This window comes from Gopherus evgoodei, chromosome 8 (assembly GCF_007399415.2).
Source record: "Gopherus evgoodei ecotype Sinaloan lineage chromosome 8, rGopEvg1_v1.p, whole genome shotgun sequence".
Lineage (NCBI taxonomy): Eukaryota > Metazoa > Chordata > Testudines > Testudinidae > Gopherus > Gopherus evgoodei.
Genome location: NC_044329.1, coordinates 103,432,830 through 103,448,789, shown reverse-complemented (window position 1 = coordinate 103,448,789; position 15,960 = coordinate 103,432,830). Strand labels below are relative to the sequence as shown.

Below are 15,960 nucleotides of genomic sequence, written 5' to 3'. Positions count from 1 at the left end.
AAGGACAAAAGTACGAGATACACAACAGACAGAACATAAAAGTAGGAGATGACTGGATATAACCACTTTTCATGTCATTATCTTCCATAACTATTTCTCTCAATATTTAAAATTAATCAAGAAACTTTCAAAGTACAGTTGATACATCACAGAAGACTATGAAAAAATAGTCAAACAAATTGTTCAGGAGGGTTTCCTTCGAGAATAGTGATGTATTGGCATTTCTCTCTCCATCCGCCCCCATCTTTTTGTAGTGTTGGCTATTTAGATTATAAACTCTTTGGATTAAAGATTTACCCATCTTCCTAAGAGATTTACAGAAGACATTTAACAACCTTTTGGGTTCTCCATAAACATTCTACATTTCTCTTCCCTTATTCACTAAATTTACTTGGGTTTAGTCCTGCTTTGAGCAGGGGGTTGGACTAGATGACTTCCTGAGGTCTCTTCCAACCCTAATCTTCTAGGATTACTAACAGTTGCATAAAAAGAGAATATGTTTTTAAGAGATCTTCTAAGTCTTTGGATTTATTCTCCCTGTAAAATTATGTTGCTGTATATGATTCAATTCCCACAACCACTAATTGTTGTCACCAACAGTCTCAAGATTCCCAGCTGAGAATAAGAAACAAAGGAAGATTAAATAAAGACTGAAGCTGAACTGATGCTTTCTATATGGAAATACCCTTTGCAATGGAGAAAAAGTATTTTTAAAGAAAGCAGAATTATTGTGAATTAAAGTGTCAGTTATTCAGTTACAGTATTGCAAAAACAAAGAAGTTATAGCAATACCATTTAAGGAGAATTCTGTCAATCAGTTTTAAAGTTTTCCAAACATGAATAGGCTATAATCAGTAAAAAAAAAATTCCCAGAAGCATGGTTGTGATCTGCTGAGGGGATAATAGACTAGAACATCCTGACTTAAGAAGCAATTGCTGCTCTCCCTGTGCTTCAGATTCTAATTTGGTGTACGTTAATGTTTGATATTAATTTTAAAACTATCTAATAAAATACAAGCATGGAGTTAAATTCAAAACAAGAACGTAACTTTATAGTACATCTCCCACAAACTTCTGGAGTTGCCTAAACATTTTCTGAAGGCATTCTTGCACTCATAGGAGAAAGAGAGCTGCTCAGCCAGCCAGGCACACAATAAAGACTCATAGATGATCTACTCTGATGAACTGAAGATGTGTGACCAGTGTAAAAGGTCTATGATTTCTGCAGGGCATAGTTTGGTTTGAACTGCACGTTGTCTATTCAAATCAATTCATTCTCAAGTTAAGGATAACTTATGGCTCTCTAGTCCAGCCAGTTGATGTGCCATTTCCTTTTATCCAGGCTATGTGCGACAAATAACTACCCGAGCAGGTTTCTGAGCCTTTTCATGCTGGCACTTTGTGGTAGTCATAAGTTGAGGTTCACCTAATGGTTCCACTCATTTAAAAAAAAAAAAAAAGGTGGTTCATGCCCTGCCACCACCAGATTCTGAGAAATCCAGAATGTCAACTGAGTATGCTATATTACTAACTTCAATTCTCCTTCCCCTTTTGTGTGTTGATCTCACTCTGCCCATCAAACTCTCTTAAAAGAGGAGTCCAATCGTGTAAGAGGCTTGGGCTTATTCCTGTTCTACAACAAAGGCAAGAAACATAGGTATGGAATGTAAGCTGAATCTTAAATACCACTCAGATACTGAGGGAGTCACCAGGCTCACAAGATGCAGAAATTGGGTTGAATCAAAGAGGACCAAGAAAGCTTTCTATACTACATATTAAATCAGATGTACTTAGCCCTTTCAGATGTTGAACAGGGCTCACAACAAAGTAACAAGTTTTTTTTTTTAATTTAATCAGGAATTCAGGCAGGGTAAGGCACCAATTACACAGACTCCTGGGTTATCTACATGGTTGGCCCAGTCTCCAACCAGGTGCAGTCCTACTTAAATCCTGCACTCTGAGAGATACTGTCACCACCTTAGTGGCATTCCAATGCAGCATCACTAGTTATGAAGATAACAAAACAAGGCTCTCTCTCAGAAGATTATTATGCAATTCCAACCAGCTCCTTGGCCAGCTCTTATTTTACACTAGAGAAGCTTTAGAGGTAAAGAAAGTATCAAGAATTATGTTAGCATCATCAAGTAACCCAATTTTATATAAGTAATGGCTGGCAAAATGAACACAGGACACTAAATAACACAGCTTTAGATATCTGACAGGTGGCCTGCAGTCCTGAGTTATTTATCCTAGGTGTTAAGATCACATTGCTGTACTCATGGGCACTCCCAAGAATATGCAAATAGCATCCTTATAAATCTCTGCGATAAAGTCGCTCCTGTGATATAATTTGTCAAAGGCCTTTTGAAAGTCTAAATACATTATATAGTTAGGATGTGAAATACAAAAAGTACTGCCATGGATCAGAAACTGGCTAAGAAACAAGTTCTATGCTAGGACTGGTGTATAATCTTTTATTAATAATCAGAAAAGGGATTAGTGAGGAGGTGGAATTTGCAGATGACAAAATTGTTCATGTTACTTCAGACTAGAGCAGTGGTTCTCAAAGCCGGTCTGTCACTTGTGTACTGAAAGCCCTTGGCGGGGCGGGGCGGTTTGTTTACCTGCCGCGTCCGCAGGTTCAGCCAATTGCGGCTTCCATTGGCCATGGCTCACTGCTCCAGGCCAATGGGGGCGGCAGGAAGCAGCGCAGGCCAAGGGACATGCTGGCTGCCACTTCCCACTGCCACTGGCCTCGGACGGCGAACTGTGGCCAGTGGAAGTCACGATCGGCCGAACCTGCGGACGCGGCAGGTAAACAAACCGGCCCAGCCTGCCAGGGGCTTTCCCTGAACAAGCAGCGGACCGGCTTTGAGAATCACTGGACTAGAGAAGACAAAAGCACTTCAGAGGAACCTAACAAGACAGAATATTGTGGACAATGCATACACCTTATTGGGTTATTTACTGATATGTTATTAGAGTAGATTCTCTGAAGGCTAAAAATCTTTCCCATAAAAGCAAATGTAACCATTTGCAACCTTCATTTACCTTGGAATTCACTCTTGGGGCATTTTGCTCACCCTTCAATAAGTTCTCTCAAGCTTCAAACATACAGAGAGAAGGAAAAACAACCTTCCATTTACCAAACATTCTGTAGTTTCAAAAATACGTTTATAAAACATTTGTCTGGCCCCAAGCTTGGTTTTTACAGAATGAACAACAATATAATTAATCTGACAAGAAATACAACTCATCTAAATGTTAATGTAGGTCATCTACACAATTATATATTGGAAAAGAGAGAGATGAACCAAGCAACTGGTTAAGTAACACACCTATAAGTAATCACCATTGGCTCTGAGAAAGTATTTCAAATTTAGACTTTTTCCCCGAGGGCATAGGAATGGCCATACTGGATCAGAGCAATGGTCCATCTAGCCCAGTATACTTTCTTCCTACAGTGGTCAGTGCCAGATCTAATGTTAATGCAAAATAGGACACATGTGAAGTGGGGCAACAGCTATGTAGACTGATTCTTGCCTGCATACTTATACCTGCCTCTGGAAATTTCCACTACATGCATCTGATGAAGTGAGGTATTCACCCATGAAAGCTTATGCTCCAAAACGTCTGTAACATCTATAAGATGCCACAGGACTCTTTGTCGCCTTTTACACTCTTTGCTGTGACCACACAGGTTAAAATATAGTCTGTTTGATTAAGGGCTTGATCCTAGTCCCATTGAAGTAAGCATCAAAATCCCCCATTGACTTCAACAGCACGTCTCATATTCCTCAATACTTTTAAGTCCACTTTGAGCCAGAGGTATTTGACTGTGCATATTATGGTGAGATTCTGCAGCTAGTTATGATTAAATGCTTTGGTCTGTACAATTATATAAGTGTTTTTCTTCACTTTCCTGTACATTTTCCCTACAAAGAAAGGAACAAGATTTTTGTTTAGAAGGGTGCTTTACTGAACATGCAAACCACTTTCCCAGCCTGCAAATGAACTGCTTAAGAATGCAAAGATTGACGTTGATCACCTTATTGTACCCTAAGACAATCACACTGTCTGTAGTAACTTAATCCTGTATCGAGTCCCCTCCTCCTGCTCCACTCATGCCAATATATTGGTTAAGTGCTAGTAAATATGAGACCAACCATTTTCTGATACCACTGCAGGGAGTTTGACTGAGATGCTGTTGAAGCGTTTAACACTTGTGGGAGGGAAAATTAAAGTTCATTCTTATGTAAGTTGAAACCTGTTCTGGGAAAAATAGGTCTCTCCTCAACCAGTCCCCCAAGGGACAAGTATAGATTATGGAATTTGAAATTTTAGAAACACAAAAAAGTCAAGTGAGTAAATTTTACATATTCAAAAGTATATTTCCTGTTCCTTTAAGATAAAACCTGGCGGCCTAGTGGCAATGCCTCAATTTATTCCTCAGCCAGTAATTACTTCAAATGCTATGGAATTAAACTCAGCCCCATGGGAAAGGAGTACTGATACTTGAAGACAGCTCTCTCTTTTAAGAATATAACCTTTCCAGTCTTCCTAGAAGTAACATGGGATATTAAAAGTGGAGAAAGTCTAAGGACTCCAACAGTGATGAAGCAGGCTACCCACCCTGCCCCAGCCAAAAAAAGAAATAAGCAAATTTGGTCAATGTAGTTCCTTCACATGACTGATGGTTTCCACGGGACTTTTCATACAAACAAATAAAAAAAACACTTACATTGTATTTTCCATTACCCAAACAACCCCCGACCCCTTTTTCACTCAGCGAAAATGTATACCTAGCTCTTGTGTCACGGATATAATCATGATATTTCTTTGTTGAAGGAATCAAAGCTAATTCCACTAATATAACAAGTGTTAACTGACATGGCATTTGAGAAAAAAAACTACCGCTACCACTCCTAAACCAGTATGATAGCTCTGTTTCAGTGACCTACTGCCCCAAATACAAACATGAGTGTGCTGGCAGACTTGTTGACATGATTACTGTGATGTGAAGAATCTCTTCAAGCAAGTTTAGTATGGAAGCCATCATAAACACCTTTCTGAAGTTGAATTAATGCTCCAGGGTGAATTACTATGGTTTCTCATACTATGGTTCCAATGCACACAAATCATGTCGTATTCTCATTCATCTCTATAAACGTCAGATAGTATTTCTAATTAAATATCTACCATTGCATGGGAAAGAATAGCCAGCTTCACCATGAATAGTCAAAGTTGTTACAGTACAGTAACAGATTAGCATTCCAGCTGCTCAGGTTTTTAAAAAGGACACCATTCTTACTCTCAGTCTTCTTCAATTTGTTATTCTTCTGGTTCTGTCTTTCAACTCATAGTCTGTCTAAAGACCAGAGAGATTACAAGTAAATCATACTAAATTTGTTCTGAAGAACATGAGCTTTAGGACTTCAGCCGAACATGAAAGTATCTAAACAAGTTAAGTGTTGGTTCTTCAGAAAAGCATGAAAAAAACAAAAGATAATACAAGCAACGTTTTGGGAGCAGACAGTGACCATCACAATAACCAAGCCAAAGAACACTAAGCATACAATATGGTTTTGTAGTCTCTCGATATTTCTAGTGCTAAATATATCAACAAAACCATTCGCATTGCAAACCAAAACATTCGGTTACCAGTCCCAATGCTGTTCCTGTAAGCACCAGAGCTGTAAAATGTAGAGTTGAAGCAGTAAGCAGTGAAAGAAGCGTCTGACAAAGGGCTTTTCACCCACGAAAGCTTATGCTCAAATACATCTGTTAGTCTATAAGATGCCACAGGACTCTGTCACTTTTTTACAGGGAAAGAAAAGCTATTAGATATGTTAGACTCATAAGTATAAATTTCAATACTTTAAGATTGTCTACAATTCTTTCTTTTCAGGAGTTCTAAGCTTGTGCTGTAGCTTTTAACCTAAAAATAATCCTTATACAAACAGGAACTAATTAGAATTTAATTCGAGATCAATTTTTTTCATCCACAGACAAAATGTAATCTGTACTATCATCCCTGAAATCCTAACAGAAACACTTTAAATGGTTTATCAGTGGGGGGTTAAACTGATTTTAAAAAAGGAAAAGTCTGGTTTCTGACAGCATGCCCTTTAAATACTATGCTCTGCATTTTATTTGCTTCAGGTGTTTTTTAAAAATATATAAGGATTTTTCCAACTCCGCTGTTCATTTTTATAAGATCTTTTCAACAAGGGAGAATCTGATTTTATAGGGAAAATGGTAAAACCATAGACAAAGTGCTGTCAAATGCACAAAAACTGAAAAATGAAAGGAGGGAGTTTACTACACTTTTCAGTTCTGGTAATATTAGGCGTCACTTGTAGCAATACCAGGTTCAAAGTTTTCAGACAAGGGTGACTTACTAGTTATCTCTTCTAACAAAACTGGAGTTTTGTGGGCAATTGCTCGAGTGCTAAACTGTAAACCCTGGCAACTGCAAAATTTTGGAAGGAATAATCATTTGAAGAGACTAAATACACACACACCAAGTAGAGTGACGGTTTAGATAGCAAACTTTTGCCCCAATAGATTGGAAAAATAATGATAGTAAGCCACAAGAGAAACACACCACACTACATTCACGCAATATTGTGGCTAAAAAGTTTCAAGCACATAAAAATTAGGAAAGAATCTGCAATTATGATTCTACAGTAACTAATTCAACCATACTGCAGATTCTGTATATACTGAGGCAGATAGCAATAGAACATATTGTAAAATGAAGGTAATAATTAATAATCCTCCTGTGAGGTAAGGATGAAAAGCTCTGTATATTGGATATTATATTATTATTATTATTATTATTATTATTAGGAAGGGCTATCCTACAGTTGCTGTAGGAATCAAAAATATGAGTAGTCTGGCTTGTGTATAGATGGTTGAGATTTCAAGGAATGACTATTTATGGAGAACACTTATTTTATTGTTCAGGTTTGATGAGGAAGGTTGATCTCATCCTGCATGTTGAAGTCTCTCCTTCTTTCATACTCTGGCTTCCCTTCCAAGAGTACAGTGATAGACAGCCCATCACAATCCTCAGTAAATTGTTCAAATGGCTAATTACCCTCACTGTTTAGCCTCCAGCTAATAAGAACCCAACAAATTTGAAGACACCCACCCCTTCCACCTGCTGGTAGGGAGGAGAAGCATTCTCTCTGCATGCTTCCCATTCATGCCCCGCAATGTCCTGGGTGCTATGAGGGTAGGTTGTGGATTTCTGTTGCTCTACCTCCATCCAAGAGCCTTTCATCTGCTGACACAGGAGAGAGTGTATTTCTGCTTTTCCAACTTTATTTAAACTTTCTCAAGCAGCAGCACCAGAGTGAAATTTACCTAACATTTTCACTGATGCCCTTGGGGTTCTGAATAGCTGCAGTGAAACTGACAAAATTCTGAAACTTGAGAAAAGTTTATGACCAGCAACAGAAACACTAGATTTGTCTTGTTTGCAGATTCTGGAGGTAAGCACTTTATCAGTTACACATGATTCACCTTTGGATATTTATCTTTGCAACCTCAAGGACTAGAATTTTGTTTTATATTATTTAGTAGTAGATGAGAGCTTAGATTCTGAAGAAGTTGAGGATACTTTCTCAAAATAATTTCTTACTCAAGATGGGCAAAAGGATCTTTTAAGATTTGCTCAATTACAACTGGTAGGACTAGGCCCAGTGTTACACAACACCTTTTCATAGAGAGCAAAAAGTACACAGAGACTTAAAGTATATTGGTTCTGTATATGAACCTCTAGCTCTGTGGAACACTGGTAACACCAGCTGCTCCCTACAATCAAACCACATATGGAAGAAAATTTCCATATCAAATTGTGACTACTAGACAGTTTGCACAGTGAACACAGAACAACAACAACAAAAATCCCCTCCCAATTTTATCTTTTCCCATTTAGCAAACACTAATTGAACAGAATTGCAAATAATTGTTTTAATAGTTTCCAGTGCATATAATGTATTATAACTAAATATCTTGCACTCCTATTCTCAAGGATGAGAACAATATTTGTTAGTTAAAAAACACAGAAAATATAACAGAGATAGCACACAAGACTATTTTGGTGAATCCCCCCCCAAAATGGCTTCTGTTTTGTTTTTTAATTAAGTTGTTGGTGAATGACTAGCAAATTTAAAACAACACCAGATATTTAGAACAAAGCTGTCTCATTAAGACATAGCATTTTAGAGATACAGGTCAAATTTGGCATAAAAATTATTGACAATGTCCCTTTAACTAATGTAAACTGTATCACGCCATGGGAAGGAGGAAAAATTAAAAGAGGGCCAGAAACACAGTAGCTGGCTACTGAAATACAAAAGACAAATGAGAAAATGAGAAGCTGGGGAAGAAGGGGTGATTTAAAAAAAAAAGGGAGGGGGCATTATGAGACAGTCTTACCTGGAGATCCAGGTTCTGGCCTCAGATCTACGATTCATTCATTATGTTTCATCTGAAGCACCATTTAACCACTCAGTGCCTCAGTTTCCCCATCTGTAAAACTGAGGTAATGCTTGCCTTTATCTGTACATTTATAAAGGTACCCTTCACTGAAGTTATTCAGCGCTATGTAAGTAGTATTATTAAAATCAATCTGCAAAGTGTATATGAATTAAGCATTCTGTTTTACAACTCTGGTAAGATGCACAAACCAAGGCCCCAGTCCTGCAGTTGGGCTCACACACATGAGCCTCACAGCAGCATGAAGTTCCAGCAACATCAGTAAGTTTCTGCCTACATGGATATGATTGCAGGGCTGGGGCCCAAACTCATTTGCTGTGGTATGTGGGGTTACCAGAACCCTTTGAAGGAATTATAGCTTAATGACATATAATTGGGGCTATGTTATTCCTTACACAGTACTGTTCACTCCAAATATCAAAAAAATTGAGGTTGCCTGTAGAGCTGTTTATTAAAATTTCAAAGTAAATAAACAAGTATCAATGTCACAGTCAAGTCCTACAAAAGGAAAATATCCCCGCATCATCCCTGTCAAAAACATGACCCAACATATCCCAGCAATAGACAATAATAGATTGCTTACTCTTATTGTTATTACCACCATAGCAACTAGGAGTCCTACCCCAGGACCAGGGTCTCATTGTGCTAGGCACTATACAAACAGAGAACAAAGAGATAGATTGTAAACTCTTTGGGGCAGAGACTAAGTACAAGATAGGAAACAGACAGGGGGTACAAGGAAACACAGACAGAATTGGTCAGCATGACAAGCAGTGATCTCAGCACATCACCAGCCTGTTCATTATCAAGTTTTTTTGTAGGCATCTCAGCAGAGGAGAATTTTTTTTTAAAGAGAAATTAAATTATATTTGTTATGATCAAATAATTATTATTAAGGAATATCTTTATGAATGTATGTGCATATACATGTATGCACATGCATTCAAAAAAGAAGAGGTAAGAAAAGCTTTCAAAAAAAAATAAATAATAGATATAATCACCAAATGAAGCTATGTTCCTAGTGAACTGCTCAATCTTTTGAAATTTAGAGGTAAAGGGCTAGGCCCCAATCCTGGGAGCTAATTTAAGTTCTTCCCATGTACCAAACAATAGACATGGCTTAAGAATTTACAACTAAAAAAATGCATGAAACAAATACATGCAAGACAATGGAATCAGACACTTTTACAAGTTGTTTCACACAGACACACCTCCTCAGAACTAATTTCAGTTTACTATATCCTTTAAAAAGGAGAAGGGAGAGAAGTAAATGCCTGTTTACTTGTTCATGAGGAAACAATATAGAAAAATAAAGCTACCAAGCTATTACACTTAACTGATTAACTAAATACCTGCAAACCTGTTAAATATCATTTTCAATTGGAAAGACTTGCTTTGGGATTGAGATTAAGGCATTCTGGGGATTTTTTTAAAACTTCTTTGTATGGTGAAAGACTTCCCAGTGAACATTTCTCTCTCTACAAATATATATATATTCCTTCATTATAATAAAAAAACACTTCCCACACATTCAAGCTATCACAGGTGGAGGCAGCCATAGTCCCAGTGCACTTCATGTTTACGTTATGATGGAAATTAGCACCCATCTCCAGCACAGCAAGTGGCCTATTGACAGTCACACACAGTGACCACTGGGAGAAGAGTTTTGTATCCTCCAGGATTTTGCCTGGCCTGGGCGAGCTGGGCTATGGCTTGTCTGAGGTTTGGGAATGGGGGCAGGGATGAAGGTGCCTTTATTAGCTGTAGAAACGATCTGTGCGCGTTTCAGAGCCACACCTCGAGCTCTGAGAGCAGGGCAGATTTTACAAGGTAAAACAAACGAGCGACCCTCTCTTGGGGGGGGGGGGCTCCACGCCCGCAGAGCCGAACCCCGCCACAAAGAAGGGGTGGCCCAGAAATAGGGCGAAAGAAAAGCAGAGGGGTGGCAGACTGAGAGACTGGGGAAGCGGGGGTTGAAATGTACCTGAAAATCTGCCAGGATCATTTCTCTGTCCATGTTGGACGCCATTGCAGCCGGCCGGGTCCCCTGCTCTTGTCTGCGCTGTGCACCTGGAGCCTGCTGCTGCTGGGGACCGGGGATGGGCGGCTAAGAGCTCATGTGAGCTCCAAGCCGAGACAATGGCCCGGCCGCTCCCCAGGCTCGCTCCGGCGTCGGCGAACGGGGGGTCCCCGGCGTGCGCGTGCGGGAGGGAGGGAGGAGGGGGCTCGGCTCTGAAGGGGCAGGGGCGCAGCCGGCCCCTCTGAGCAGCGCCCTCCGCTGCTGTGCCACAGAGAGGAGGAGGCGGCAGCGCTGCTTCCTCCCTGGCTCGCAAAGCGTCTGTCGCACATTTTGCCTGTCATTGAGGTCGCAAAAAGATGCTTTGCGGCTGCCACGTGACCCTCCTGTCAAGCGCCGGCGAGCAGAAAAGCCGGGGGGGAAGGGAGGCGGGGTTGTATCTTTGCGGCTGTCCGGCAGCGCGTGGAGGCTGCGCCGAGCCCTGGCGCTGAGGGAAGCGGGGGACAGCTGGGAGCGGGGCTGCCAGGCCTGGGGAAGGCTGCAGAGGCGGCCCGGCTTTGCGCCCAGCTGCTGGCAGAGCCGCGAAGCCCGCCGCCGGCCTCCAGGGGATTGCAAGGGTCTCCCGTTGCAAAACACATAGAGCAAAATCGTGCCACGCCTCGGGGGGTGGGGGGTTAGACCCGGCCTTAAAACCAGTCACAATCACAAAGGAGGGAGTCACTCCCTCCAAACCAGGGAATAACCCTTGGTATGTCTAGGGGGCACTTGGCCCACCTTTAGGCCTTTCCTGAAGTCGTGATCCGCTTTATTACACAAGGAAACGTCGGCCTGCAGTCCTACGTCTATGCAATGTTGAGGTATTGCGGTCATAGCTTTTATTGGACTAGCTTCTCTAGGTGAGAGAGAACAGCTTTGGCGCTACACCGAGCTTGCCTTCGGGTCTGGGAAAGGGACTAATAGGGTTACAGATGAATCCAAGATGATACAGCTAGTTCAGCGTCTGTTCAGTCTTGTATTTAGCTGTGACGCTCGGAGAACCTTTCCCAGACCTGAAGAGGAGCTTGGTGTTTTGTAGCTCCAAAGCTTGTTTCTCTCACAGAAGCTGGTCCAATAAAAGCTATTACCTCACCCATCTATTCTCTAAGTCTCGGTGTCGTTTGAGGGTTAAAAGCCCCCTTTGACGTAGTTAAGAAGGGCTGCTTTCTTTTTCAGTGAGATTCAATATCTTGATTTATTTTAACTTCATCCCTTCTGCTTGGCATTTTGACATAGCTCTGTATTCATGACAAATGTTATTTCACTTTTGAAACAATTGCTCATCAGTATGATGATTAGGCTATTTCTTCATACATATTTTCTGGCAATCACTGGTTTGACCCGGATTACTTGTTCCCATCTAGCATGACAAAGACCTAGGTGTATTTATGTTGTGAACTATACTGTGTGTGCCTGAATTAAGGTGTAACTCAGGGGAGTTATGAATCAAATCATGATTGTCCCATTGAGGCCTAAGCAAGATACCATTTCTCCCCCCAAATACACCCCCACATGGAAATGCCTCTCTCAAAGAGAACACTCATAGAAGTGTTTTAGCTATCGGTTGTGTTTATGATTAATGCAGGACTGAGACAGTTTTGCCTTTCTGTAACACAATATCTGGTTGCTTTGTATATAAACAGATTATTACTGATAAACAAAACAGGTGCTTTCATTGTGACATATATAAACACAGTGATTCAGCTCCAAGCCAGATGAATTGTTCCCTAAACATCATTTCCTTTTTCTTTGATAATACATGATTTTTTTTATATACTGGGCAAACAGTGACTTCCTTTTAATGAGAAAAAAGAGACAAGGGATGGCTAGATGTGCAAGATTAATTTCTCAGTCCTTGCAACTCCTCTCATATGGGAAACCATCAATTTGTCATAGATTTATGATCCAATAGATGTTAATATGCATAATAGCTCTTACTCTTAGGTTTCGCACAACAGTACTTTAGGTCTCAGCTCCATTACATATAATCACTATGCTTGTTTCATAATATTTATGCAAGTCTTAGTTTTCAGCGTTGTTTGTTATTTTTAAATATATGTCCTCTAATGTTTTCCTTCTCTCCTCTGCCTCTATACGCAGTTTGACTCTTTAACTGGCTAATTAATCCAACTTGTTTTGTTCTACCCCTACATAATTTCTAGTTACTTCGCTGACACCTTAGGTCAAACACAGAATCAATCACACAGCCTTCCTAACGTTACACGATGGACAAGATCTACATTACAACATTTTGCGATTCTAGATATTCTTTTCTATTTTAAGGTATATAGAGTTCTTGACTGATTTCATTTTCGCGTTTGTAAGACGATATATACAAGCCTGTTCAGAATAGATGTGCTTCCTGCTGATCATCAGAAAAATAATGGCAGGATTGATACTAAAAGGGAGGAGGGAGAGGAAAACAGAGAAAGAATAAGTCACAACGGAAGCCATTAAAGAAAAGGAGGGTGATTTAGGAGGCGAACATCGAAAAGTTTAACTGTATCTGTCTGCAGGTTAGACCCTTTGCCCACAAGAAAGCGGTAAAATAGCAGGACATATAGAATTATTAAGGCACACTGCTAGATGCCAATAAGAACTGTGATCTTTATGATACAGTTGGCTTGTTTCATATACTAAACAAACGTTTTATAATTTCACGGTGAACTATGACAATATCAAAGTCCTACTTGTGATGGAAAGCAAAATATGTCATTCAAACTGGATATTCTGCTCTGTCCTACTCCTGTTCCAATCATGTTGTCTGGGTTTGCAGTAGAGATTTACTACACGTTGTTAGTTCAATCATTCTAGTTTCACTTTACAGGATTTATAGACGACACAGCTGTTACTGCCACACGATCTCCTTCTTCCACTGCTTGACATTACAAACAATTCTGTACTATATACACTGCGTGGTTCAATACCAGAGACAGTATATGCTCAACTATAAACCAATCTACCCACATATTAAGACAGAGTAACTATAATAAAGGCTGAAAGGCAAGTTTTGTAAATTGGATTAAAGCCAACTATTTTCTGTCAGTAATTTAAAACTGTAGTTTAGTAATTAGCGCTGCAATATTACTCACGGCCATCAGCTGTAGTCAAAAGTTAGTTACCTGGTGCTCATCAAAGCAATATTTGAAGCGAAAAGTATCCATCTTAAGTTGAATAAGGAGCAGGATTGGGGCCAAAATGAGAAAAAGATGAAAAATGTTAAATCTACGTTATGGCACATGCAGTCCAGATTACAGTAATATAAATAACTTCGTTTATTCCCCTCACAACTCTTAAATGAGCCCCAATTTAGGTGTTTCCTATACATACTAGATGAATTATAAATGGTACTTGGAAGGTAGGGAAGTCAGGTGGGTACGTTTGCAGTACTCCGTGCGATGTCCGATTATTATACCTGTGTGCAGAGGGTTTGTTGACTGTTGTGTTGAACGCTGATACAGCTCTTTCTGATTTATAAGATATGTCTCTTTATAATTGTTAACAGTAATTAATTACAAACAACATGCTCCTTCCTACAAACATTTTAAAAGGACATACAAGGCATCAGGTGGTATGATGCTACTTTTCTGCCTGGTCAATTTAAGCTGCACAAGAAAAAGAGGCCTTCAGTGTCTCAAAGTAAACTATTTTTGTGACTATGGCCAGTCACTTTTGTTAGCTGAAATTATTAACAAAAGAAGGATTCTTCTTCTTTAAGTGTCCTATACAGAGATTAGTAAAATAATATAATATTTATGGGTCAACTTCTGCAATGACTTAACCTACATATAATTCAACTCAAGTTAATAGACTTGAACTAGATGTAAGTCAGCTCAGAATGTATTTGCAAGCTACCTAGTGCAACACCCTATTCTAAATAATAATATTGTAATATAATGCCTGTTCTCAGAAAACCAGTGTTATTGAAAACATACATTTCTGGAATTAACTTTGAAGGTAGTTAAAAATCACACTTCTGCCTAGAAAATTGTTACCCCCTATGGTTACTTATAACACGTAGGTTTATTATAACAGAATTGTAATAAGTATCTGCTCTTTTTTCATATTGTTTGCTTTGTGCATTTGACAACAATGTGACAATAGTCAGTTTCACTATTGCCTGTGCTATTCGCTGTAACAGTCCGTTCATCAGCTTCCCTTGTTGCATGTGTCAGTTTTTCACAAAACAATAGGGAAAAGGAAAACATTTTAAAAATAAAATGTGGCTGTGAAGCCACAGAACTTTGCCAGGAGACTCTGAAGCATAAGCAGTACTTCTAACTCCTTTTAACTTGCTTTTTGACTACCTGTAGTTCAGATTGACATGCCCCTTTAAAAACAAATTATATTTCTAGCATTAGTCATCTCAAATCAGGCCTTGGACTTGCGCTGCCTACGCATACAAAACTTGCATTGTTGTCAGTGGGAGTTTTGCCTAGTAGGGAGTGCAGGATCGGCTCCTTTAATTATCTGATACTGTTTCTAAACACTTCCATTTAACAACATCTATTGAGTTAGGCGGAGTGTGTATTACAATAAACGTTTTGCTTATGCATGGAAAATAGAGTGTAAGAGTATTTATCAAAGGAACATATTAGGTATACACTTATGTGGGAGTCCTGAAACTGACGCCGAAGTACAGCATACTATTCAGAGCGATGAGCTGTGTGGAATTCAGGCTTCTAAGGCTCACTGATTTTAGAGCAATTCAGTATTTAAAATCATTTACAATTCAAATGATTTTAGTCTGGCAATAAAATCCTCACGCCCTCTCATCGCTACTTCTTTCTCCTTGGACATACAAGTGGATCCCGCATTTCTTTCATTATAGCCCTATGTATTTTTCCACTGAACATGGCACTTTGCAGTTTGTCGAGGATGCTAGAGACGAGAGAAGCAAAGGGTTCTGCCCTGGATTATTGCAGTTCACAGTTAGAATCATTTGACATTGACCCTTTAGCCATGACCTTGTCTTGTGGGGACCTGGAAACTGCCTCCTTTCGGGATGGTAGCTACACTCTGTTGGCCCGATGCCGCTTTCATTGACTTCAGTGGCAGGTCCCACCCCACATTTACTTGAATGAGAGAAAGGACCTGGCCGGTGACCCTTCTATGGACTTGAAGACTGCTATGGACATGAGCCTCTGTCCTTAACAAGTATCCTGATATTACAGCAAGAGAGTGTGGCAGGAACGCTGCCTGATGCTACTTCACTGGAAGGCAGGAGACTACAGCGTGAGGTGCCTGCCCACAAACCCATTTCCACAGCCCTGGGATCCTAGCATTGGCCCTGCAGCAGCGTCAAGGGAAATCTCCTCTTTAGGCCTCACCAGCAGCCCTCTTGCAAAGCAATCGGGGTGGTGGGGCTTGTTCTTCTGGGGCATGATTTTAACCTTGGA

The 15,960-nt window shown here is 39.9% G+C and overlaps 1 protein-coding gene across 3 annotated transcripts in view; it reads right to left on the bottom strand.

Annotated features, from left to right (window-relative positions):
- FAF1 (Fas associated factor 1) overlaps positions 1-10,842 on the bottom strand; it is a 307,409-nt gene extending 296,567 nt beyond the window's left edge. For all 3 annotated transcript variants that reach the window (XM_030571511.1, XM_030571512.1, XM_030571513.1), the window contains exon 1: positions 10,493-10,842. In XM_030571511.1, coding sequence (XP_030427371.1) covers positions 10,493-10,537 — 45 coding nt within the window. In that variant the 5' untranslated portion in view covers positions 10,538-10,842. The remainder of the gene's footprint in view (positions 1-10,492) is intronic.
- Positions 10,843-15,960: the final 5,118 nt, after the last annotated feature.